This window comes from Dipodomys ordii, unplaced genomic scaffold (assembly GCF_000151885.1).
Source record: "Dipodomys ordii isolate 6190 unplaced genomic scaffold, Dord_2.0 Scaffold39, whole genome shotgun sequence".
Taxonomy (NCBI): Eukaryota; Metazoa; Chordata; class Mammalia; order Rodentia; family Heteromyidae; genus Dipodomys; species Dipodomys ordii.
Window position 1 is genome coordinate 6,847,268 of NW_012267255.1, and position 24,458 is coordinate 6,871,725.

The 24,458-nt window shown below is 39.3% G+C and overlaps 1 protein-coding gene across 1 annotated transcript in view; it reads left to right on the forward strand.

Annotated features, from left to right (window-relative positions):
- The first annotated feature begins 5,498 nt into the window (after positions 1-5,498).
- The window catches only part of Wdr63 (WD repeat domain 63), a 47,848-nt gene continuing 28,888 nt past the window's right edge, over positions 5,499-24,458 (forward strand). The window contains exons 1-9 of the mRNA XM_013018265.1: positions 5,499-5,516; positions 5,858-5,896; positions 8,240-8,421; positions 9,005-9,109; positions 12,585-12,734; positions 13,676-13,875; positions 20,473-20,589; positions 22,176-22,366; positions 23,419-23,543. Of these exons, the coding sequence (XP_012873719.1) occupies positions 5,884-5,896; positions 8,240-8,421; positions 9,005-9,109; positions 12,585-12,734; positions 13,676-13,875; positions 20,473-20,589; positions 22,176-22,366; positions 23,419-23,543 (1,083 nt within the window). The 5' untranslated portion in view covers positions 5,499-5,516; positions 5,858-5,883. The remainder of the gene's footprint in view (positions 5,517-5,857; positions 5,897-8,239; positions 8,422-9,004; positions 9,110-12,584; positions 12,735-13,675; positions 13,876-20,472; positions 20,590-22,175; positions 22,367-23,418; positions 23,544-24,458) is intronic.

Sequence of the window (24,458 nt, forward strand, 5' to 3'; positions counted from 1 at the left end):
CTTCTTCAACCTGAATCCCAGAGTAAGAAGAAGAATGAGAAGAAATAAATGGTTATTGTTGGGCAAGCAGTAGAGTGCTTGACTAGGAAGCATAAGTTCTAAATTCAGTTTCCAGTACTGAGAATTTCTTTTTAGATCTTATTATGTCATTGCAATTTGAAAGTCATTGGTTATTGCAGCAAAGCCGACTTATACACCTGCACCACTATTGTGACTAACTTTGCTCTACCTCTCTTCATTCTGTTTCAGTCCTCATAACTTTGTTTTTATTAAATAAGCCAGACATACTCATACCCTTGAAACTTTCCACTTACCCATTCCCTCTTCCCGAAGTGCTCAACTCCCGCAGGTGTCTGCATTTCTGGCTTCCTCTATTCTCTTGCTTTTGTTCCAATGCTTTTTGTGGCCATTGGGTATAACATTGCAATGCCCCACTCTTACAAATTCTCTTTCTTTCCTACTTTATTTTTCTAAGCAGTTACCATTATCTAGTACTAGCTACTTCTTTTTATTTTGTTCATCATTTCCCACTCCTACAATATAAGCTTTCTCAGAGCAACTTTTAAAAAATTCATATTTTTTTTGCTCTATTGCTAACACCCAGGATAGCATCTGGTCCATCCTTCACTCAGTAAGTATATGTGCAATAAGCAGTGGTGTGTGTGTGTGTGTGTGTGTGTGTGTGTGTGTGTGTGTGTGTGAAGACTGGGTTGTGTCAGTGTTTTTGAGTATTGTAAGCCAGATGCAGAGGGATCCAAAAGTAAAGAAGGATACACTGATAAGGAATCTTTCTTAAAAAAAATGACGAGGCACAAGATTTGAAATTATACTAAGTCTAGGAAGTGGGTTAGAGACAACTTAGTCTCAAAAATTGTGACTAAGTTATTGAAGAAAGTAGACATTTTTATAGCATCAGAATCACAAAACTTTGAGTAAAAAAAAATGATGCATGCCTTTCCAGACAATTAAAGTCACTTCACTCCCAGTGACACACAGTAGCTGCTGTTGAATCTGGGGGACAGTCCACAGAGGCTGATTGTGCAGCCCTGGAGGAACACTGAGCGCTCACAGCCTGGCCCACTGCCCACTGCACTATGCAAAGTTACCTCATCTCTCAAGGCCTCTTTTATCTACTCATAAAGTGAGGGATGATGAAAACAGTGACAATAAAGTGTGGTTAAGGTTCTATGAACTATGTCCAGCATATAGTAAGCACTTCACAACAGTGAGCTATCATTACCATTTGAAAAAAAAAAAGTTTAAAAATCTGAAGAGGAAAATATTTCTAGGCGAACACACAGACCTCCACGTACTTTTTAGTCAAGATTCTGCAATCAAGGGACTCAGGAAAAACTAAAACTCTAGATGGTCTGACCATAGCCTATGAAATAGTATTCCGTTTGGGTTGATTTTATTAAAATGAGAGACATCAGCATGAGATGTCAGAACTGATGTTAATAAAATGTTTATTAGTCTCATTAATCATATATTATGATCAAGTAGGCTTCATCCCAGAGATACAGGGCTGGTTTAATATACACAAATCAATTAATATAATACATCAAGAGATCCAAGGTCAAGAATCACATGATTATTTCCATTGATGCAGAAAAGGCTTTTGATAAAATACAACACCCATTCATGTTAAAAGCTCTGGAAGGAACATTCTTTAAAACAATAAAAGCCATATATGACAGACTAATAGCCAATATTATACTAAATGGTGAAAAACTACAACCAATTCTAAAATCAGGAATAAGACAAGGATGCCCATTCTCTCCACTCCTCTTCAATATAATTCTGGAATCCTTAGCCAGACCAATAAGGCAAAAAAGGACATTAAAGGAATACACATAGGGTAGGAAGAAATTAAACTACCCCTATTTGCAGATGACATGATATTATACTTAAATTACCCCCAAAACTCCATTCCCAAACTCCTAGAACTTATATACAACTTCAGCAAAGTAGTGGGATACAAAATTAACCCACAAAAATCAGTTGCCTTTCTGAATACCAACAATGTACAGGCAGAAAGGGAAATCAGGGAACCAACCCCATTCACAATAACCTCAAAAGAATAAAATATCTAGGGATTAACCTAACCAAAGATGTAAAGGAACTATTTAGTGAAAACTATAAAAGCCTAAAGAAAGAGATCAGAGGACACCAGGAAATAGAAAGACCTTCCATGTTCTTGGATAGGCAGAATCAATATTGTAAAAATGGCCTTACAAAATGAGATACAAATTTATATATAAAAATGATATACAAATTCTCATCAAAATCCCAATGACGTTCTTTATTGAAATACAGAAAACAATCCAAACATTTTTATGGAACAACAAAAGACCTAAAATAGCCAAAGAAATTCTAGGCAAAAGAAACAATGCAGGAGGGATGATGATACCAGATTTCAAGCTCTTCTATAGAGCCATAATAACAAAAACAGCTTGCACTTGGCATAAAAATAGACCCAAAGACCAGTGGAATAGATTAGAAGATCCAGAAAGAAAATCACATACTTATAGTCAGCTGATATTTGACAATGGAACGAAAGACATACAATGGAAGAAACACAGCCTCTTCAACTATTGGTCCTGGGAAAACTGGGCAGCCACATTCAGAAAACTAAAAGTGGACCCCAGCCTGTCTCCATGCACTAACATCAACTTGAAATGAATTAAAGACCTCAACATCAAACCCGAAACTCTAAAACTACTGCAGGACAGAGTAGGAGAGACATGACAACTTAAGAGGCTCAGGCAGGAACTTCCTAAACAGAGACCCAGGGTCATAACAAATTGGAGAGAGACTTGACCAATGGGACTACCTTAAAATAAAAAGTTTCTGCACAGCTAAAGACATAGCTTCCAAACTAGACAGACAGCCAACCAATTGAGAAAAGATATTTACCATCAATATATCAGACAAAGGCCTAATATCCAGTATATACAGGGAACTCAAGAAAATAATTCCTCCCAAGTCTAATAAAACAATCATTAAATGGACAAGGGGACTAAAGAGAGGCTTCTCAGAAGAAAAGATAAAAATAGCAAAGAACACAAGAGGAAATGTTCATCATCCCTGGCCGTAAAGAAAATATAAATAAAAACTGATAGCTGGGCACCAGTGGCTCATGCCTGTAATCCTATCTACTGAGATCTGAGGATCACGGCTCAAAGCCAGCCCAGGCAGGAAAATCCATGAGACTCTTACCACCAATTAACCACCAGAAAACTGGAAGTGGCGCTGTGGCTTAAGTGGTAGAGCACTCGCCTTGAGCTAGAGTTCAGGGACGGAACCCAGGTCCAGAGTTCAAGCCCCACAACCAGCAAAAAAGAAAAAAAAAAAGAAAAGAAAGAAAGAAAAAACACTGAGATACCACCTTACCCCAGTCAGAATGTCCCACATCCTAAACTCAGCCAACGACAAATATTGGCGGGGATGCGGAGAAAGAGGAACCCTATTGCACTACTGATGAGAATGTACACTAGTACAACCACTCTGGAAAGCAGTCCATCCTCAGAAAGCTAAACATAAACCTTCCCTGTGACCCAGCCATGCCACTCCTAGACATCTACCCTGAGCAACAGGAGCCAGGATATAAAGACATATGCACCTCTGTGTTCATCGCTGCACTGTTCACAATCGCCAAAATATGGAAACAACCAGATGCCCCACTACAGATGAATGGATCCAAAAATTGTGGTACTAATATACAATAGAATACTACAGAGCCATTAGAAAGGACAAAATAATGGCATTCATGGGGAAAGGAAATGGATGGAACTAGAACAAATCATGTTGAGTGAGGTAAGCCAAGATCAGAGCAACAAAGAGCACATGGTCTCTCTGATATGTGCATGTTAAACTCTAAATTCAAGGAGATATGACAAAGTAAACAGAACTCAAAAAAAGGATCTCTTCTTAATGTTTCATATCATTTCTAGATGACCTATGTCCTTGACCTCATATATGTTATATACATGTGTACATGAGGGAAAATAGGAAAATGGCACAGAATCAGAGGGAAACAGGAAAAAATACAGCAGAGGGGTCCATCAGCCACATTGGACATTGATGAAAGTGAACTAAGCAACTCAAGGGCAGCGATGGGAAGGAGGAATGAGAGGGAAAGGAAGAACAGCTAACACTAAGCAAAAGGAAAGAAATGTACATTCACCGGATTTGGAAGAAATAATTGTAATGTCAAAGTTTGTAAAGGCCATAAGCCTTATAGGCCACGATAATGACAATGCACCTCGTGAAGGTTAAAAAGTGTGTGTGACTTTCACTAAGTATCACTATCCCACAATACTGTGCATTTTGTGAAATGTATGTAATCAATCTCAGCTTAAATTTTTTTAAATATTTATTAATCTTATTAAGACTTCATGATCATCTTGTGGAATAGACTTTATTATTAACCCCACGAAACCCCTTTCTGGGACTGAGAAGGTAAAGTCACTCACTGGTTAAAAAACAAAAACAAACAAACAAACAAAAAACCCACTGGCCTACTGCCAGTGGATTGGGCCTGTAATCGTAGCTACTCAGGAGATTGAGATCTAAGGATAACAGTTTAAAGCCAGCTGGGGCAGAAAGGTTCCTGAAACACTTACCTCCAATTAACCACCAAAAAGCCCTAAGTGTAGCTGTGGCTCAAGTGGTAGAGTGCCAGTCTTGAATGAAAAAGGAAAATTCCCAGGACCTGGGTTCAAGCCCATACCTATCTCTTGCACATACACACACACACACACACACACACACACACACACACAACTCTTTTTAAACCTTGCTGCCTTGATTTCTCAAATTGTATTTTTACTCTCTTGATGGAATGGGACAGAGGTAAATATTGTGACAAAATAAAGATTTGCTGTCATGGTCACACTGTTATGGTGGTGACATGGCCAATGTTACATCCTGCCAAAATAAAGCAACTCTATCGGAGCTTCATCTGACAATTTAGCGACTACATGCTCACATGTTAAAACAGAATTTAGGGTCTAAATTATTATTATGTCTATTTAAAACTATGTACATATACGCATGTTGTTGGAGCACCTGTTGGGGAGAACTGCATAAGGCCACTCTGGCGCGGGTCGGGAGAGCAGCTTCTCTGCCGCACTTCCATAATAGGGCCTGTACGGAAACTTTGAAGTTCTGGCAGGTTACTATCTTGTGCTGCAGCTGAATGGTTCCACTGGAACAAGATTTTATCAGTTGTTGCCATAAACTTTTGGTCACAAAACCCTCATTTGTACTAAAATCACATGTCGATTTAATCCAGGGCAAAATCTAGAAACATATTGCTATGTTCAATAAATGATAATGCCTGACCTATTTGCAAATGCAAACTAGGATTTACTAATCAATGATATTTCTTTCTGCAGCCTACGTCAGAACCATGGGTCCAAAACCATCACCAAAACCATCAAAGCAACCAAAATCACCAAAAAAGGTCAAACGTGAAGCAAAAAAGGGAGCTCATGGCAAAAAAGGATTTCTTGGTATGATTATTTTCATTGAAAATGAAGCTTGGATTTATTTCTTGGACATAATAGTTTTGCTGTCATAAGGTCCAGCCCATTCAAAATTAAATATGTGGGAATTCACTTGTTTACTTGCCTGATTACAGTATCAAATGCCAAGTAATGAATGCCGGAACGAATATACCAGAAAGGATGACTGTGAGAAAGACAACATTTCAGATTTTTCACTTTTTAATTACTCAAGGCTAGCTTAAGTCCTCATTGTGTATTTGTATTTATAAATTGTCTGGTAAAAGACTAGTCAATTGAGATTATTTGACTCTAAAATGTAAATTTGATATCATTTTATTACATTCTAGTTGCGGAAGAAGAGGAACCAATAAATATGGAGAGCATGGGTAAGTAGAAATATACAGACTTTGTCTATGATACGTATCAAAATTTACAAGGTGTAAAATTATACCACATGATTTAGAATATGGAATGAAAAATTTTAAGTAGTGAATATAAAATAAGAATGGAAAAGAGAATTTCAAACTGAGAAACAGACTTGACTCAAGCAGTACCCTAAACAACTATTGTATTTATTGACAGGTCTTTTGTAACTGGAAAGTTATTACTTTTATCAGAATAGTACTTTTCAAACTTTGGCTCATTGGCAATATTTAGCCTGTGCTTCATGTTCAGATTCTACTCTTTCATGGAAAGGGATTCATTTTCAAGAAAATAAATAGAACATCGACAACCAAAGCAATGCTGTTCTTTCTTTTAAACGCTAAACAATCTTATTCCAACAAGTCATTTCTTAGGAATGGGGAGAAAATCTTTCTTCCAGTTCACTTACATGAAGATTTTAGTGTGTGTGTGTGTGTGTGTGTGTGTGTGTGTGTGTGTGTCTGTCTGTCTGTCTGTCTGTCTGTCTGTCTGCCTGTCTGTCTCTTTGTATTGGTCTTGGGGCTTGAACTCAGGTCTGGAAGCTGTTCCTTAGAGTTTTTTCCTCAAAGCTAATACTCTGCCACATTAACCATAGCACTATTTCCAGTTTTTTGTGATTAACTGGAAATAAGTGTCTCGTGGACTTTCCTGCCCGGGCTGGCTTTGAATCATAATCCCCAGATATCAGCCTCTTGAGTAGTTAAGGTTACAGGCATGAGCTACAGGTGCTGGGCTAGAATTTTGTCTTCTGTTCATATGGTATAAGGAAATAGATCTCTGATCTTTATTCAAATCTCAGCTCTCTGGTCTTTGTGGAACTCCTTTCCTGTCATTGAGAGATAGACTCCAATCCCACCCCAGGAAATTTTCTTCTTTCATAATATTGATAATTCTGAAGTGAAAGTGCAGTTGTGTTGGTTACCTATCTGTCATTATAACAAATACTAGCGATAATCAATAGAGATAAAGGTTTATTTGCACACATATCTAGCAGATATGTGACATATCTGACAGATACTCCTGACCTAGGATAGCATCAGGAGGGCCTGAAGCCATGCCCATTTTGATTCAATCTCTCACTCTCTTGGAGCAACTAACATCCCTCTCTGTTCCAGGTTCCAACAAACCCATCTCATTTCAAATCACCACAGCTTCATTACTCTAGCCTGTCAGCACTTCCGGCTTTTTCTGCTTATGTGGTACTGAGGACTCGAACCCAGGGCCTCATGCACACGAGGCAAGCACTCTACCATTGAGCCACCTTCCCAGCCCCAGAAATAATTTTTAAATTAGAATGAGTGCCAACGTAAGAATGGTTTAAAATTACGCTACAGTTAAACTAATAATGAGGTTTATTAATCCCATTATAACTTGATCATATGATGATATATTACTTATTATTAAGCAAGGTGCTGATGGCTCACACTTGTAAGCCTCTGTTACTCAGGAGGCTGAGATATGAAGATCATGGCTGGAAACCAGTCTGAGCAGGAAAGTCCATGAGACTCTTATCTCGAATTAACCATTAAAAGGCTAGCAATAAGCTGGGCACTAGTGGTTCATGCCTGTAATCCTAGCTACTTGGGAGGCTGAGATCTAAGGATCACAATTCAAAGCCAGCCCAAGCAGAAAAGTCCATGAGACTCTTACAAAGAAAAAAGCCAGAAGTGGTACTGTGGCTCAAGTGGTAGAGTTTCTAGACTTGAGCACAAAGAGGCTCAAGGACAGTGCCCAGGCTCTGAGTTCAAGCCCCAGGACTGGGGAAAGAGGGAGAAAGAAACTGTAAATAGAGTGCCAGCCTTGAGTCAGTAAGCTCAGGGACAATACCCAGTCCCTTTGATCAAGCCGTAGTACTAGCATGCATACACACAAAACACACACATACATACATACACACACACACACACACACACACACACATATCATATAGATTAATGTATAATGATATTCTGGTAAGTCTGTTAAGATCATAATGAAGTATTTGGGATATAACAGTAAATCCTAAATGCAAGATTTAGAATTTCTTATAACATGTACATGGAGTGGCTAAAAGAAAATAAATACTAATGTAAGTTCTCTTTGAAAGGGCATTGTGGGCAATTGTGGTTCTTCTCCTTTTTCATTCTGTTCAAGGTTTTTCTGTTGTAGTAGTTATATTTGCTTCAAATATAAGAAAAATAAATTTAAAGTATTTGGTCTCTTGGTTTAAAACCAAGAGAACTATCATAAGGCAGCAATTGTTATTTCCTAGTGTTAATATTTAAGTGCTTATATTTAATGTCCAAGTGCTGCTTTGTCTTTCTTAGGCCACCCAGAAATTTATCCACTAGTATTAACTACCAAGACCCAGGAAATATTCAACTGCCGAATAGATGAAGATGTCACAGATGAGGAACCCTATAAGCTTATCAAAAAGGAAACTATTCTGGAGGACTTGCGCAACAGAGCAGCCGTATCAGATTTTTACCCAGTCAAAAAAATTATCAGGGTCAGTACAATACGTTCTCTTTATAGTTTTGCTCAAGAAGGTCCTGGAATGTACTACTCAGGTTGCAAAGTTGTGTTTTGTTGTTGTTGCTGCTGTTTATTCCAAGCTAGCATTCCTCATACTTAAAGCAAATAGCCTAGCCCTCTCTAGAATCCTATTTGATGATTTTCTGTTTAAAGCAAAGTTTCAACACTGACTAGCCTTACCCTACGCTCAGAAAATCTCATCCTTGTCCACTTTCCACTAAAACAAGGACCTACCTAATTTTCACGTACTGCTTTGTTTAGTCCCTAACTTTGGTCCTTATTTGTCTCCAAACATAGCACAGAGCACACCACCAAATAAAAAGTAGTTTCCCTCTTCCTGTTAGAAATAAAATTGCATGATGAATTTCCTTGAATCCACTGTGTTTATAAAGAGCTTTTTAGTAAAGCAAATGCTTTTGCAGTTTGGAATTAGCAACCATAAATTAACACCATAGTGATCTTTTATGATCAGATGAAATACCCAATTTTTTGGTAGCAGCTGAATAAACTGAATGACCATTGAGCAGTAACCTTCTCTTCTAATTGTATTCCCACAGGAATATCCTGGAGATGAAATTGTACTTGTTTATGACAAGGACTACAAGTATGGACTTAACTTTTATATTATTGGGACTGAAGAGGGCAAGGAAATCTATTTAAATGTAAGCAAATCCCAAGCCCTCACAAGTGTTGGTTGTTGGAAGGAAATGATAACTCTGGGCAATTCTTATACATAGCATGATAATTCCTGTCCAACTCTGCCTCCCTGGGGCCTGGGTCATATTCAGGCACCTAAGAATAAGTGAGCAGTGAACTAAATCAAGCACAGAGTGGCAAATATTCTAATCATTTGCCCTTCATTGACCCAGTAAGTGCGGAAACAACAAATAGAACCACCTCTGTTCTCCAGGAGTACTCCCTCCCCGCCTCCCCTGCAAAAGGCATGCCTTCCTTTACTCTTCTAACCAGCTCACTGACTTTGGGTTAAGTTGAATGGTGGTACCAATAGTGCCTATTTCCAGGGCCATTGTGAGGATGAAATGGGCTAATTCAGGTAAAGCTCTTTGTTTGAGGTTGAATGAAAAAGGTAACTGGTTTATGACCAAGATTCACCTCTCTTGCAACCTCATTGGTTAACCGAGGAAAATGATTTCTTGGGAGGTATGGCCATGTCATTTGAAGGAGCAATATTTCTCCAATAAGCAAGAAAAACACAAAAGGAGAGGGTAACACTGTTCAAAAAAAATGTACTCATTAACTGACTTATGTTACCGCTACCCTCTGTACAATAAAATTCAAAAGAAAAAAAAGAAAACCATAGAATTTTAAAATAGTTAACAGTTTTCAATTTTTTTATTATTGTCTATTAACTTTACAAAGTGAGAGGTTCTATTGTGAAATTCCATATATGCATATATGCATCTTTTATCATGTTCACACTATTACTGTTCATTTTGCTCTCATCTCAATACCCTCCTCCCCCTTAACAATTTCTAATCAGAAATAACCTTTCATTTTACCTGAATATTTTCAACCTGGTTTTTAGAGTCTTGTGCTTGCTAGGGAGATACAGTTTTATCAATTGAGCCATGTCCTTAGCTCTATTTATGTTTTAGTTATTTCAAGTGGATACAATTTCAATTGTATGTGTGAACCACCAGCACCTGGCTTCAGCTTTATTTGTGTTTTTTGTTTTGGTTTGGTTTGATTTTTGTTTTTTGCTGGTTCTGGAGCTTGAACTCAGAACTTGGGTGCTGTCTCTGAGACTCTGTGCTCAAGGCTAGTGCTCTGCCACTTAGCTACAGCACCACTTCCAGTTTTTTCTGAGTAATTTATTGGAAATAAGAATCTCATGGACAGCCTGGCGCTGGTGGCTCACGCCTGTAATCCTAGCTACTCAGGAGGCTGAGATCTGAGGATCGCGGTTCAAAGCCAGCCCGGGCAGGAAAGACCGTGAGACTCCTATCTCCAATAAACCACCAGAAAACCGGAAGTGGCGCTGTAGCTCAAGTGGTAGAGCGCTCGCCTTGAGCTGGAGAGCTGAGGGACAGCGCCCAGGCCCAGAGTTCAAACCCCACGACCGACAAAAAAAAAAAAAGAATCTCATGGACTTTCTTGCCTTGGTTGGCTTCAAACCGCAATACTCAGATCTCAAACTCCTGAATAGCAAGGATTATAGGTGTGAGCCAACAGCACCCAAACAATTTTATTTATAATAAAAATAACCTTCTTTCTGTTTTCAGTTTTTACTTATTTTTATTGTAAAGGTGATATACAGAGGGGTGAGTACATTTCTTTATGAACAGTGTCTTTCAGTTTTGATTTCAGTTTCAGTCTCTTTTGGTTTTTATTATTGTAAAATATTTTAAATGCATAGAAAAGTGCAGAGTTGTATAACAAATATGTACACAATCACCACCCAAAATGAATAATTTATCATATTTAAAACATTTTTGACAGTTTCTCTGTGTGGTTCTGTAATGCCAAGGTCGCAGGAACCCCCACAAGAAGACCACCAAGAGTCAGACTCTACAGCTGTTTTATTTAAACGGGCTGCAGCTCGGGCCTCATCCTATACTCCGACACAGCGGAGCCCAGGAGGAGAGCCCTGAGCTAAGGATTTGCAGGTCTTATATAGGCACACAATCAACCAAGTGTTTTGATTACCACCACGTGTTGCTTTGCTAGACAGAAACAAGCAACACGTGGTGGTCACTGCCTCAAGCTTTAACCTTTCAGTTTAAGTTGTCCTTGAGCTCATGAGCATCTGCCTCAACCTCCCAAGTCCTAGGATTGCAGATACATACAACAAAACTGAGAACTTCTAAACATTTTTTAAAAATAAAATAAAATATAAGCTGGTGTCAATGTTTTGCACCTGTAATCCCTAGCTACTCAGAAGACTGAGATCTCAGGCTTGCAGTTCAAAGCCAGCCTGCGCAGGAAAAGTCCATCTACAGTTACCAAAAGGCCACAAATGGTACTGTGCTTCAAATAGTAGAGCCCTAGCCTTGAGCACAGAAGCTCAGGGACAGTGCCCAGGCACTGAGTTCAATTTCCAGGAACAGCACCAAGAAAAAAATAATCAGTTATGAAAAACTCATTTTTAATGTCCTCCCTAATTTGATTTTCTTCACTTTTCTCTATAAGGAACTATTATTGTATGGTTTTATATAATTTTCCTGTTTGTGATTTTATATTTTATACATATATGCTTCACAATGTTATTTTATTCATTTAAAATTTAAATAATTACATCGCTTATAAAGTCATTCCAAAGCTGGCCATCAGTGGCTCACACCTGTAATCCTAACTACTCAGGAGGCTGAGATCTGAGGATCACAGTTCAAAGCCAGCCTGGGCAGAAACTCTGTGAGAATCTTATCTCCAATAAAAAAACACTCAGAAAACTGGAAGTGGCACTGTGGCTCAAGTGGCAGAGCACTCGCCTTGAGCTGAAGAGCTGAGGGATAGTGCCCAGGCCCAGAGTGCAAGCCCCACAACCAACAAAAATCAATTATATAATTAATTAATTAATTCCACAACTTTAATTTTTTTCTTAAATTATAAAATTCTAAGATCTATAACTATAGATATATTAGATATCATAGATTGAGTTTGTTCGTTATAGTTGCTTAATGGATTTTGTTTTATAACTATATTACACTGTCACCTGTCCATTTTCCTAATGGTGTGCACTTAGTTGTTCATTTTTTCAGTGTTCCTAATAAAGCAGCAGTGAACATCTTAGTTTTTTTTAAAAAACTATACCTAGTATTTAAGAGACATCATATTTATTCATATTTATACCTATCAAAGAACCATGAATTAAATAAAAGAAAATGGTATTTTCTCATCAAATTTAGCAGTCTATATGCATAAAGATATGTAGTCAATGCTTTTTTCTCATTATGCATTGTTTTCTTTTTCTCTTCTTTCTATATTCTTGATGTGCCTTTTATATTCATTATTTCATCTCTTTTTATTACTTTCCATAATTCAAAAGCATAAACCAACAAGACAAGTAGGAACTATTTCATGAACTTATAAGAAGTAAAATTTATTGGGAGATGTATACATGTGGTTATATACTTAAATTTAGGCATATATTTAAGGATGCCATTTATTTTACTGTAGCCTCCAGATGCATCAGAAGAACTGGATGAATATAAAGAACTTTCCCCTGAAGATCTATATGTTTACCAACCCCCTATCTCTAAACCATGGATTTCTTTGGGCAGTGAAAAAGAAATTGAAGAAGAGTCAGTTAAGGACTCTGGAAGGCAGGTGAGAACCCTCTAGTTATTAAACCACTAGAGCTTTATTCCCAAGGAAGCTATAAAATTTGCTGCCTAAGATGTGGGTGGATGGCCTTTTTGCTTGTTTTTAGAATAATAGTCATTTTTCTTAAATGGGAATATGTATTTAATTGCTTTCCCCCTCCAAAAAAGAAGAAAGATGTTGAAGTCATAACCCTAGTACCTTAGAATGTGAGGCTATTTGGAAATAGGGTCATTGCTTATATAATTAATTAGAGATAAGGAACAAGTTAGGCCCCTAATCCAATTACACTAGTGTCTTTATATGAAGATGCGCTTCAGTGGCCATAGAGACATGACGAGAATATCATGTGAAAAAGGAGGGTGAGACTGTAGGGTGTAGCCTCACTACACGGAACACCAAGAATTGCTGGTTGACACTGGAAGCTAGGAGAGAAACAGGGACAGATTCTGCCTCCAGCTCTAACAGGAACCAATGCTCCTGTACCTTGACTCTAGACTCCTTACCTACACAACTAAGAATAAATTCCTACGTGTTGGTACTTGATTATGACAGCACTTGGGTAAACCCTCTAGAGAAAAAGGCTTCAATTTGAACTCACGGAGAAACTGTGGAGTATTAACTATGCCTCAGAGTTGTCCAAAAATATAGGCCTATATGCTTCCTATCAGCCCACCAGCAGTCAAGATGTAAGCTTCCAGTCCCTTCCTCTACCTTTCCATAGTACCCATAGACAACTAGTCTCAGGAGCATTCTTCAAAGAGAAGTGGCAGGTGTAGCCTGTGGGAACAGAAAGCACACAGAGCTCAAGTGGCCCACAGAACATAGAACAGGATCCGAAAGGATCTGGGTATCTAATATACACATTGTCTACCATATATCCACCTTCTTCCCAGTGACATCATGAGGTTCCTTTACCTGTGTAATACGTTGACATGTGTTTGCAGATTACATATATGATTTCTCGAAAGCGAAGTGAATTTGGTGCACCAGTTACGTTCAGTGACCAGAATGCTTCCAGTGTCAAAGATGCCTACATTGAATGCACAGCCTACCCAGATAAAAATTTTACCCTGAAACAACTTGAGAAAGATGTTGCCATGCAAGTAATCCCCCAAGTCAAGGACATGAGTACTCAGACAAAATGGTGAGTATGAATGGTGTATGCATTTTGCAGACAATGCCATCAAAATCTAGCAACCTCCATGATAATTTTGAGGGATGTTTATAATAAATTAAGGTGGAAGTCAAAAACTGTTGGCGCAAATCTGTACAATCCTAGCTACTCAACTGGCTGAGATCTGAGGATCACGGTTTGAAGCCAGCTCGGGCAGGAAAGAAAGAAAAATGGAGCTTAGTTCTTATGGCTTAAACTTATAATCCTACTGCTCAGTAAAAAGGGATTTGAAGCCAGTCTAGCAAACAAATCTACAATATTCTTTATCTTCAGTTAACCAGCAGAAAGCCAGAAATGAGGCATAGATCAAGTGGTCATGCACCTGCTATGAGCCAAAAAGATGAGCAAGAGACCAAGACCTGAATTAAAGCCCCAGTTACAGCACAAAATAAAAAATAGAAAACTAATTCATTGACAATGACATCCATAAAGGAATTTAGGAAGATATGATCTTATTCATTATGATTTTTAATTGTAAAAAAAATTTATACAAAGAATATGAATAGGGAAAAATGGCGTCTGGTAATCTCTCACCTGGAATAATACCACCACTTCCTAACCAACCTGCCACCTTTTTTTTTTTGGTCCTGGTCCTGGGGCTTTACCTCAGGACATGGGCACTGTCCCTAACCTTCAATGCCCAAGAATAGCACTGTACCACTTGAGCCACAGCTCCACTTCTGGCTTTTTTGTCCAGTTGTGGGTCTTGAACTCTGGGCCTGGGCACTGTCCCTGCACTCTTCAGGTCAAGGCTAGCACTGTGTCACTCGAGCCACAGTGCTACTTCTGGTTTTCTGGTGGTTAATTAGATTAAAGAGGCTCATGGATGTTCCTGCCTGGGCTGGCTTTGAACTGTGACCCTCAGATCTCAGCCTCCTGAGTAGCTAGGATTGCAGGCGTAAGCCACCGGCACCCAGCTTATACTTCTGGATTTCTTTTTTAAGTAGTTTATTGGAGATAAGAATCTCACAGACTTTACTGCCTGGACTGTCTTTAAACTTCAATACTCAGATTTCAGCCTCCTGAGCTGCTAGGATTACAGATCTTAGCCACCAGTGCCCAGTTTTCAACTGACCACTTTTAGACCCAGGTTTGATTGTCTTATTTCCATGGCTAGATTTCTCATCTGACTCTCTATTACTTACTAACACATGTCCATACAGAGTCCTTGTGATGGCATGGAAAGTCCTCTTTCCCCACTGAGGAGGTAAACAGGGAAGTGGCAATGGTAGGAAACACTGGCAAGTTCTAGAGCAAAGGAGAGACATGATGGTAAGATTATAAAGATAGGACAACCCATGCAGTATGGATTGAGGGCAGGGAAAAGAAAGCCTGAGTTGAGACTGGTGAAGTAGGAGCCTGTTGTAATTAAACCAGGCAAGATGTGATGGGTGTCTAAATTTAGGTGGTAGCAGTAAATAGAGGTGGAAAGGTGCCATGTACATACAAAATGCTGTGAACTTCACTGAAGTGCTGCTGCTCCAGTTGTTACCTAACATCTCTGCTTTTCTTTACCACAAACATGGTCTAGTTCTACTTTCTCTTCTTGAGCTTGCTCAACTCAGTCTTAAACACCTCCTAGCCAGTCCATTTCCAGAACTACTCTTGCTTCAGCTCCTTAGTAAGATAAAACAGGATTGATTCGTTCTTGAAACACTTTTGCCATTTTGCTGATTGCATGTAGTGTTCACTTTCTGATCCCCACAGTAGCTCCTTAGTGGGCCCTTTTACTGGGCTTTCTTCTTCTTGGGTTTTAAATATTTTAGGACTCCAATTCCAACTCTTTTCCATCTTTTCTCTAGCTAGATTTAATCCCAGAGTAACTTTATCCAACACTGTATTATGCTTCTGACTCCCAAGTGTACACACCCAACCTCAATGTCTCCTCCCTCATACCTTTCTCTCACTCATTCATCATCTGCTCGTTTGGATGACTAATAAGTATCTTAACTTTAAATGCTCAACAACAAACTTAATTTTTTTTTTGGTGGTTGTGGGGTTTGAACTCTGGGCCTGGGCACTTGTCCCTCAGCTCTTCAGCTCAAGGCAAGCGCTCTACCACTTGAGCTACAGCACCATTTCCAGTTTTCTAGTGGTTTATTGGAGATAGGAGTCTCACAGTCTCTCCTGCCCGGGCTGGCTTTGAACCGCAATCCTCAGATCTCAGCCTCCTGAGTAGCTAGGATTACAGGCATGAGCCACTGGTGCCCGGCCCAAAGTTAATTTTTTGTTGCTCATAGGGGCTTGAACACTATGTGGATAACACTATGTGGATAAACATACTGTGTTTGTGATACCAAAAACTTGCAACACCCTGAAGTAAAATAACATTTGTGTCAGTCCTAAACACTGTCCCTAAGCTTTTCCCCTCAAGACTAGCACTCTACCACTTCGAGCCACAGCACCACATCCAATTTATTGGTGGCTAATTGGACACAAAAGCCTAATGGACTTTCTTTCTCTGGCTGGCTTTGAATGGCAATCCTCAGACCTCAGCCTCCAAAGCAGTTAGAATTACAGGTGTGGGCTGCCAGTGTCCAGCAGCACACTTGATTTTCTATCTCCAAATGTGAAACTTCCTACCTACATATTCCACATCTCTGTAAATTGTAATGAAATTCTCCTAACTACCCACACTTAAAACCTTGGATTTTGTTGTTGTATCTGTCTTCAAAATATATCCACTACGGTTAGATTACTGGAACTCCTAGTGAGCTTCCACTGTCCATCCTTTGAGTTCTTCTTAACGGAGCCAGAGTAATCCTGCTGTAAAATGTATGTCAGAACATGTCTTACCACCGCCCTCTAGTGGTTTCTCATCCTGAAAGAAGATACGGGCTTTATATGCTCTGTATCCTGTTTGAGTCTGTCCTCATTTCTCATACTTCCCCAGTTCAGCTACATCATCCTTGTTTCTTGAGTTCTCCATACATATAAATGACTGGTATGTTAATATACAGCTTCTTTACACAGACTTCTCTTTCCCCAAATACTAGTAGGCTCCTGGCCTCCTTCATTCCACTTTCTGAACAAATGAGGCATCCTCTGCCAGTTCTACATGAAAGCAACAGCCTCCATTACTAGCCATGTTCTTTCTCTCTGTTTTTCTTCATGTTGTATATACTTTTCATTCTCTCATCTCCCTTCTCTGCCTAGAATTTAAAGTCAGTAACGTAAGAATTTTATCCCTTCTTTTTTGGGGAGCGGGGGAGGTCCGGTCATGGGGCCTGAACTCTGGGCCTGGGCGCTGTCCCTCAGCTCTTCAGCTCAAGGCTAGCGCTCTACCACTTGAGCCACAGCGCCACTTCCGGCTTTTTTCTTTTTGCTTATGTGGTGCTGAGGAATTGAACCCAGGGCCTCAGGCATGCAAGGCAAGCGCTCTACCACTGAGCCACCTTCCCAGCCCCTTTATCCCTTCTTTTTAAAACTATTGTATCTCTAAAGCCTAGGACCATTCCTAGCATGTCCTTTTTAAATGAAGAAGAAAATAAAATAAAGCAAGGAAAGCAGAAGGAGAAGGAGGAAGTTAAGGAAGATTTTGCAGTGTTTTAGGAGAAGAGCCATGACATACACAGCTAGGGATCTCACACCCAGGAAAATTGGGGTCAGTAGCATGTGGTGCAGTGCCGAAAAACACTCTTCAAGCATATGGAAACCAACAAACCAGATACCATGGACATATGATGTTAACTGTTAAATTCAAGGTACACATAGACACTAATGTTTAGGCAAGGAATATATCTAGCTGACAGATTAGAACCAGAGAAAGCAAAGAGAAAAGAAGGGATTTCTAGTAAAGCCCTGGAGGTAGTGACACCAGAGATCCATAAATCATAAAAGGTATGAACAAGGTAAGAAGGAGAGAAGTATTGTTAGTGTTAATGGGCCTGCAAATTTCAGATTTCTAAGTGAAGCTTCCATCTATATTTCTACCAAGGAATATACTAGTCACAACAGTGCCTCAGTCAGGGTAGAATCAGTTGACAAACTCAGGAGGAACCCTAAGACTCTGATACAACCATAGGACTTTAGATAGAGTGGGCTGTCAACAAATGTTGTCTAATCATACTAGTCACAGTTGTTTCTGTAGAGAGAGGATCGATCAGATGAGAAGCGCAGATTTTACCCACCAAATGGAAACCAAAACAAAAATTTGAATGGCCCAAACCTAGATGAATAGGAGAATGCTGGTATCGCCTTCCTAAGATGAGAGAGTAAAGAAAGGTAGTTGGGACAAGAGAAGGAAGACACGGGTCATAACTGTGATGGATGACAGCCTGAACCACGACAGGCTTCAAAGAGTAATTGCAGTAACAGAAGCTGCTTTCAGGGTTCGCTTTGCACCAAGAGTTATTCTCAACACTTACATAACTATATAACCAGCTAATTCTTCCATCTTCTCCCTGAAGGAGGCCCTATCTCCATTTTCCAGATAAAGAAATGAAGACAGAGAGATTAAAAACAAAAGCTCAGTGTGTAGAGCACAATTTATATAGAAACATAATTTAAATTGATGAATAGTTTTGCTAAGAAGCAGTTAGATAAGTTAGGTTTTATAAAAGAACAACTCTTCATTATATGGCTACTTTAACGATCACAAGGTACCATGTATTTCTTACCTACCTGTTCCTTCAAATTAAGATTTGATTCAGATTTGTCTCTTTGGTTCTAATACAAATATTCCTTCTTATCAGCATTCTACTTTTTGCCATGGATACCAATCTAGGCAAACAAGAAAAGAGTTGTTCTATTAAATATAATCAAAAGTCTCTTTACCCATCGGTGTGATTACTTTCTATTTAACATGTTTGCCACTCACAAAGACAATTTACTGACATCTATTCAACAAACATGGATTAAATACCTAATATTTTATTGAGCACTTCAAATGTGTCAGGTATTTTTGTTTTTGTTTTTTTGTTTTGTTTTTGGGTCCGGTTGTGGGGCCTGAACTCTGGGCCTGGGTGCTGTCCCTCAGCTCTTCAGCTCAAAGCTAGTGCTCTACCACTTGAGCCACAGCGCCACTTCAGGCTTTTTTCTTTTTGCTTGTGTGGTGCTGAGGAATCGAACCCAGGGCCTCAGGCATGCAAGGCAAGCACTCTACCACTGAGCTACCATCCCAGCCCTGTGTCAGGTATTTTTAAAGCTATGTATGTAATAACATAGCCTAACCTTAGAATAGCCCTATGAGCTAGGTGCCTTAAGAATTTCCTTTAGTGAAATAGAGAAGTCAAATAATTAGCTCAGGGTCACATGGCTGGTAAGAACCAGGTATCCATGCCAGGCCACCTGTTATCACATTCCATGTAGGTAATAATTTTGCCATTTGCCCTTTCATAGCCCCAGCCTAGGATCAAAGGCTGACCCAGTTTAGTGAGACTGATTGTGACCCCAGATAGGTCATACTATGGGTCAAGGTCACAGCACAGGCCAGTGCTGGAGGCAGACTGGCTGGAACTCTTGATCTCAGACTTAATACCATCATTGCTGCTGGTAGCTGTTCCTACCTTTGTATTCTTTTTTAACTTTTTTTTTTTTTTGCTAGTCCTGGGGCTTAATCTGAGCCTGGGCACTGTCCCTCAGCTCTTCAGCTAAAGGCTAGTGTTCTGCCACTTGAGCCACAGTGCTACTTTTGGCTTTTTCTGCTTCTGTGGTGCTGAGGAATCAAACCCAGGGCCTCATGCACGCAAGGTAAGCACTCTACCACTGAGCCACCTTCCCAGCCCCAAGCTTTCGGTTCTTAAAGCAAGATGTCTTCACCTCAGCACAAATGACACTGGGTAATTCTCTGCTGTGGGAAGGCTTTCTTGAGTTTTGTAGGCTGTTTAACATCGTTGGCTCTGCCCACTAGACTCCAGTGGTATTTTCCAGTTGTAAGAACCCAAACTCTTTCCAGACATTGCCAATTATTCCCTGGGATGGATGTTGCTGGTGAAGTAACACTAATTTAACAAAATGAAAACAAAAAAGCCAAAAATGTACATGTGGTAAATGTCAATAATAGATTAAGCTGAGTGAAGCATATACATGTCTATTTTACACCTTTTCTGTATTCTTTAAATGATTTCTAAATGAAACTTGTGTGAAATAAGATCTTTTTGATTGGATTGGGAAGAAATACATGTCAACTATGGTAATCAATATCAATTGTCCATGATAAAAAATTAGGGCAATAAAAAAATATAAATAAATAAAAAAAATTAGGAGCCAGGTGCTGGTGGCTCACAGCTGTAATCCTAGCTACTCAGGAGACTGAGATCTGAGGATTGTAGTTCAAAGCCAGCCCAGGCAGGAAAGTCCATGAGACTCTTATCTCCAATAGACTACCAGAAAACCGAAGTGGTGCTGTGGCCCAAGTGGTAGAGCCCTAGCCTGAGCTGAAGAGCTGAGGGACAGCGCCCAGGCCAAGCCCCACAACCAACAAAAAATAATAATAATAATAATTAGGGCATATAATTTAAATGTAAATACCATGATAGTATTGCCACAGTCAAATTTAATCTGTTGTGCCCTACACTTGCTTTTTTTAATCTCAATTTTGGTATTCAAATTTCCTCTAATATATAGGACATATCCTAAAAATGCTACTACACAATATTATCCAAGAGAATTCTCAGAAGAGGAAAAAGAAATACTGGGACAGTCCAAGTCTGTGGCTGATTTCCTCAACAGTGTGTGCACAAGGTAAAAGAAACCGCAACATTTTATGCAATATTTTAAATAACTTTATGTATGAAACACAATTTCATAATATGGAATTTTCCACTCATAGTGTCGTTTCTATTTTCAAAAACTTTCAAATTTTGGAGCATCTCAGGTTTCAATACAACTTTTTGATTAGGGATACTCAGTCTCTGTATTTTTAATTTTTTCTTCCTTCTTTAGTCTCCTTCTTAGTTTCATTGACCTATTTGTTTGTTTGTTTGTTTCTCGGTCATGGGACCTGAACTCTGGGCCTGAGTCTGTCCTTCAGCTCTTCAGCTTAAGGCTAGTGTTCTACCAGTTGAGCCACAGAGCCACTTACGGCTTTTTCTGCTTATGTGGTACTGAGGAATCAAACCCAAGGCCTCATGCATGTGAGGCAAACATTCTACAACTGAGCCACCTTCCCAGCCCCACTGCATTGACTTTTATAGGATAATGCGAATGCCTGTGGCTATTAATAATAATTATCATGATGGAAATACTTGTAAAAGTATCTTCATGAATACAGAACCTGATTCAAGTCAGAGGCACTTTTTGGATAAGCAAATACCATCACTAATTTTTGAGTTGTTGCCATTCTTAGTGACTGTGAAAAAGAGATGTCTTTTAAATAAAAACTTCTATGCTGATAAAAATGACCTGGGCAGAGTTCCGGGGTTCAAAACCAGAAAGAGCTTAACAAGGTCTCAGAGAGCCAGTATCAAAGCTCACAGAAACAATAGTGGGCAAGTCTGCTGGTTTTGCTCAATAACTTGGTTTCTATTTTTTCCACAAATGAAAAATCTGGTGGTCAAGTTCATAAGTAACAATGTTAGCTTTAAGAAATATAATTCCACCAGGATGGATAGGCTCTTCATTCTTCATCAAATGACAAAACGAAATCCAGTGTCAAGTGAAAAATGACTCCAGAATTAATTCATTTATTGGAGGGCATCCAAAAGCAAAATAAACAATATTAAAATATAGACAATGCTAAAAGGAAAAAAAATAGTAAAAGAAAATTACTTGAGTACAGAATGCTAATTACAAACTAAACGCCATGCAAAACACCAAACATATGCAAATAGTCCCGGAGACCAAAGCCCTTCAAGGTGACACTTGAGTAGGTTCAGAATGGGATGCAGAAGGCACTGTGACCCATGCCCAGTCTCTGTGGCCAGTGTTCAGAGTGGACTCACCGAGACATGTCTGGAGACACTGGGATTTACAGATTCTGACGGTGTCTTATCCCAGCCAGTAGAACACTGCCACAACTTATTTCTCCTAAATCCTTTAGTTCACATAGGGTTCATCATGATGGCCAAATATAATTGAGCATTATCATTATTGTTGATGGTATTGTTTCATTTATTTTTTCACTTTTTATATTTTTCTTGTCAAGGTGCTATACAGAGGGGTTACAGTTACCTAAATAAGGTAATAAGTACACTTATTAAATTTATTAAAATAGTAATTATTATGATTATTTTTGTTGTATATACATGGAAGAACTGTTAAAAAAATCTCCATATCATTGAATACTAAAAATCCAACATCTTAATTACTTTCCTTTTTTAATGAAACAGTGTTGAAATAGCCTTGCAACAAAATGAACTCCTGAACACATTTGTCGATGACTGGAAGTACCTGGCAGAAGAAGAAGGCACCTTTGGGGACAAGACTGATACCCACCTGAAAGAGTACCAGTCCTTTACGGACCTTCACAACCTCATCGAGAAAACAGTTACCTGTGTCTGCTGGCATCCAACCATCTACGGTGAGAAGAGAATGCCAGCATGCCTTTCTGTGCTGATACCAAAATAGTCTTGCTCTTCCTTGCAAAAATGACTAGATCCATTGCTATAAAAAACAACTTGCATTCGCTGAATGCCAGACATCTTTAGAGCAAGCACCTCCCACACCTCCCCTTGTCTTGTATTCTCCCAGAATGGTGCTGCATATACGTATTATTATCTCTACAAAGTTCTTTTCTGGGGAGTGACTTGCAGGTCACCCAGATAGCTCAACGAATGCAGAAACTAAATGCAACCAGAGGTTATTGGACTCCCCAGGCTGAATTAACTTCTCCTAGCCTTCTTTCTGTTTGATTACTGGACAAGATGGTAAACACACTCCTTTCAAAGAGCCAAGTATCTAAGAGCAGGAGTGTGTGCAGGTGTAAGGAAGAAAAGAGAGGTCCCTGCCCTGTTCCCCGCCCACCCCCACCCTCCCGGGGCCTTTCCTCATAAAGAAAAGAAGTAAAAAAGCATCCAGGTCCATTGTTTTAACTTTTATACTAACAGCTTATTTTAATTCAGATCATCTAGTTTTAAGTGCTACGTAAGTAACATGTCGCTGGTGGTTACTAAATATATTTCATAGAAGAACAGAAGCCATAGCTAGGCCCAGTGGCTGATGTTCATGATTCTAGCTCCTTGGGAAATGGAGATTTGGAGGACTGTAGTTGGAGGCAAAAAGTTTAAGAAACCCCATGTTAACAAATAAAAAGCTGGGCGTAGTGGTATATGGTTATCACCCTAACCGCTGGGAAAATGTACAAAGGAAGATCACAGTCCAGGCATAAATGTGAAACCCTGTTTGAAAACTAAAGCAAAAAGGCCTGGGTATGTGATTCAAGTAGTGGAAAGCCTGGCAAGTTCAAGGTTCAGAGTTCAAACCCCATTACTGCCTTACTGCCAAACAAAACAAAACAAAAATAAATAAACAACATCCAAAGCAACAAGATCACAGCAAATGCTGGCAGCACAGCTCTCTTTCATGTTCATTTGTTAGTGGTTTAACTTTCTGTTCTGCTTGTGCTTCATTCAGGGCTAATAGTTGTGTCAGTAGCCGTGCGACTCTCCTATGAAGACCGAGTGCACTTCTCTGGTAAACTATTGTTGCAACCATCATTGATTCTTTTCTGGAGTTTCTCTGATCCCATACATCCTCAGGTAATTAATGATAACTATCCCTGCAGTCTTTTCATTTATTACTTTCTCAGAGGTCTTAAGCAGTTTTTTTATTGACAACCACTTTGTTCATTTGTTTATTTATTTTTGTGCCAGTCCTGAGGCTTCAGTTCCGGGTCTGGATACTGCCCCTTAGCTTTCCTATTCAAGGCTAGCTCTCTGCCACTTGAATTACAGCTACATTTCTGGAGATGAATCTTACAGACTTTCTTGCTGGTTTAGAACTATGATTCATAGATTTTTAGCCTCCTGAGTGGCTAGGATTATAGACCACAAAATATTTCATAATCCCATAATATTTTAAGCACTTATAAAGTTAGGATTTCTGGATTGCAAGAACATCATTCATTTTGAGCAAAACAGAGTTCATACTTGTGGAATGTTACAGTCAACAGTAACTCCATCTTTTCTCACCAGTGAAGTTCATTTTTGAGTGTCACATGCCAGGCTAGGTATACAGCAGGTAACAAAGACAAATCTCTTCACAAAGCTGACCTTCCACAATTTGCAGAATCACTAGTGGCAGCCCTTTTACAAAAAAAAAAAGTGGGCACCAGTGGTTCATGCCTATAATCCTAGCTATTCGGAAAGCTGAGATCTGTGGATTGTGGTTCAAAGCCAGCCCAGGTAGGAAAGCCATGAGATTTGTTTCCAATTAACCACCAAAAAGCCTAGTGGGACTGTGTCCCAAGTAGTAAAATACCATCCTTGAGCTAAAAAGCTAAAGCACTAGTAAGTGCCTAGGCCCTGAGTTCAAACCCCAGTACCAAAACACACACACATACACACACACACAATTTTATAGCATGCCCAGTAATGACATACTCTCTGAGGTAGATGGCAGGAAAGATGGGCTCCACTGTAAGCACACCTATTCTCAAAAGTGCCTTCAACTCA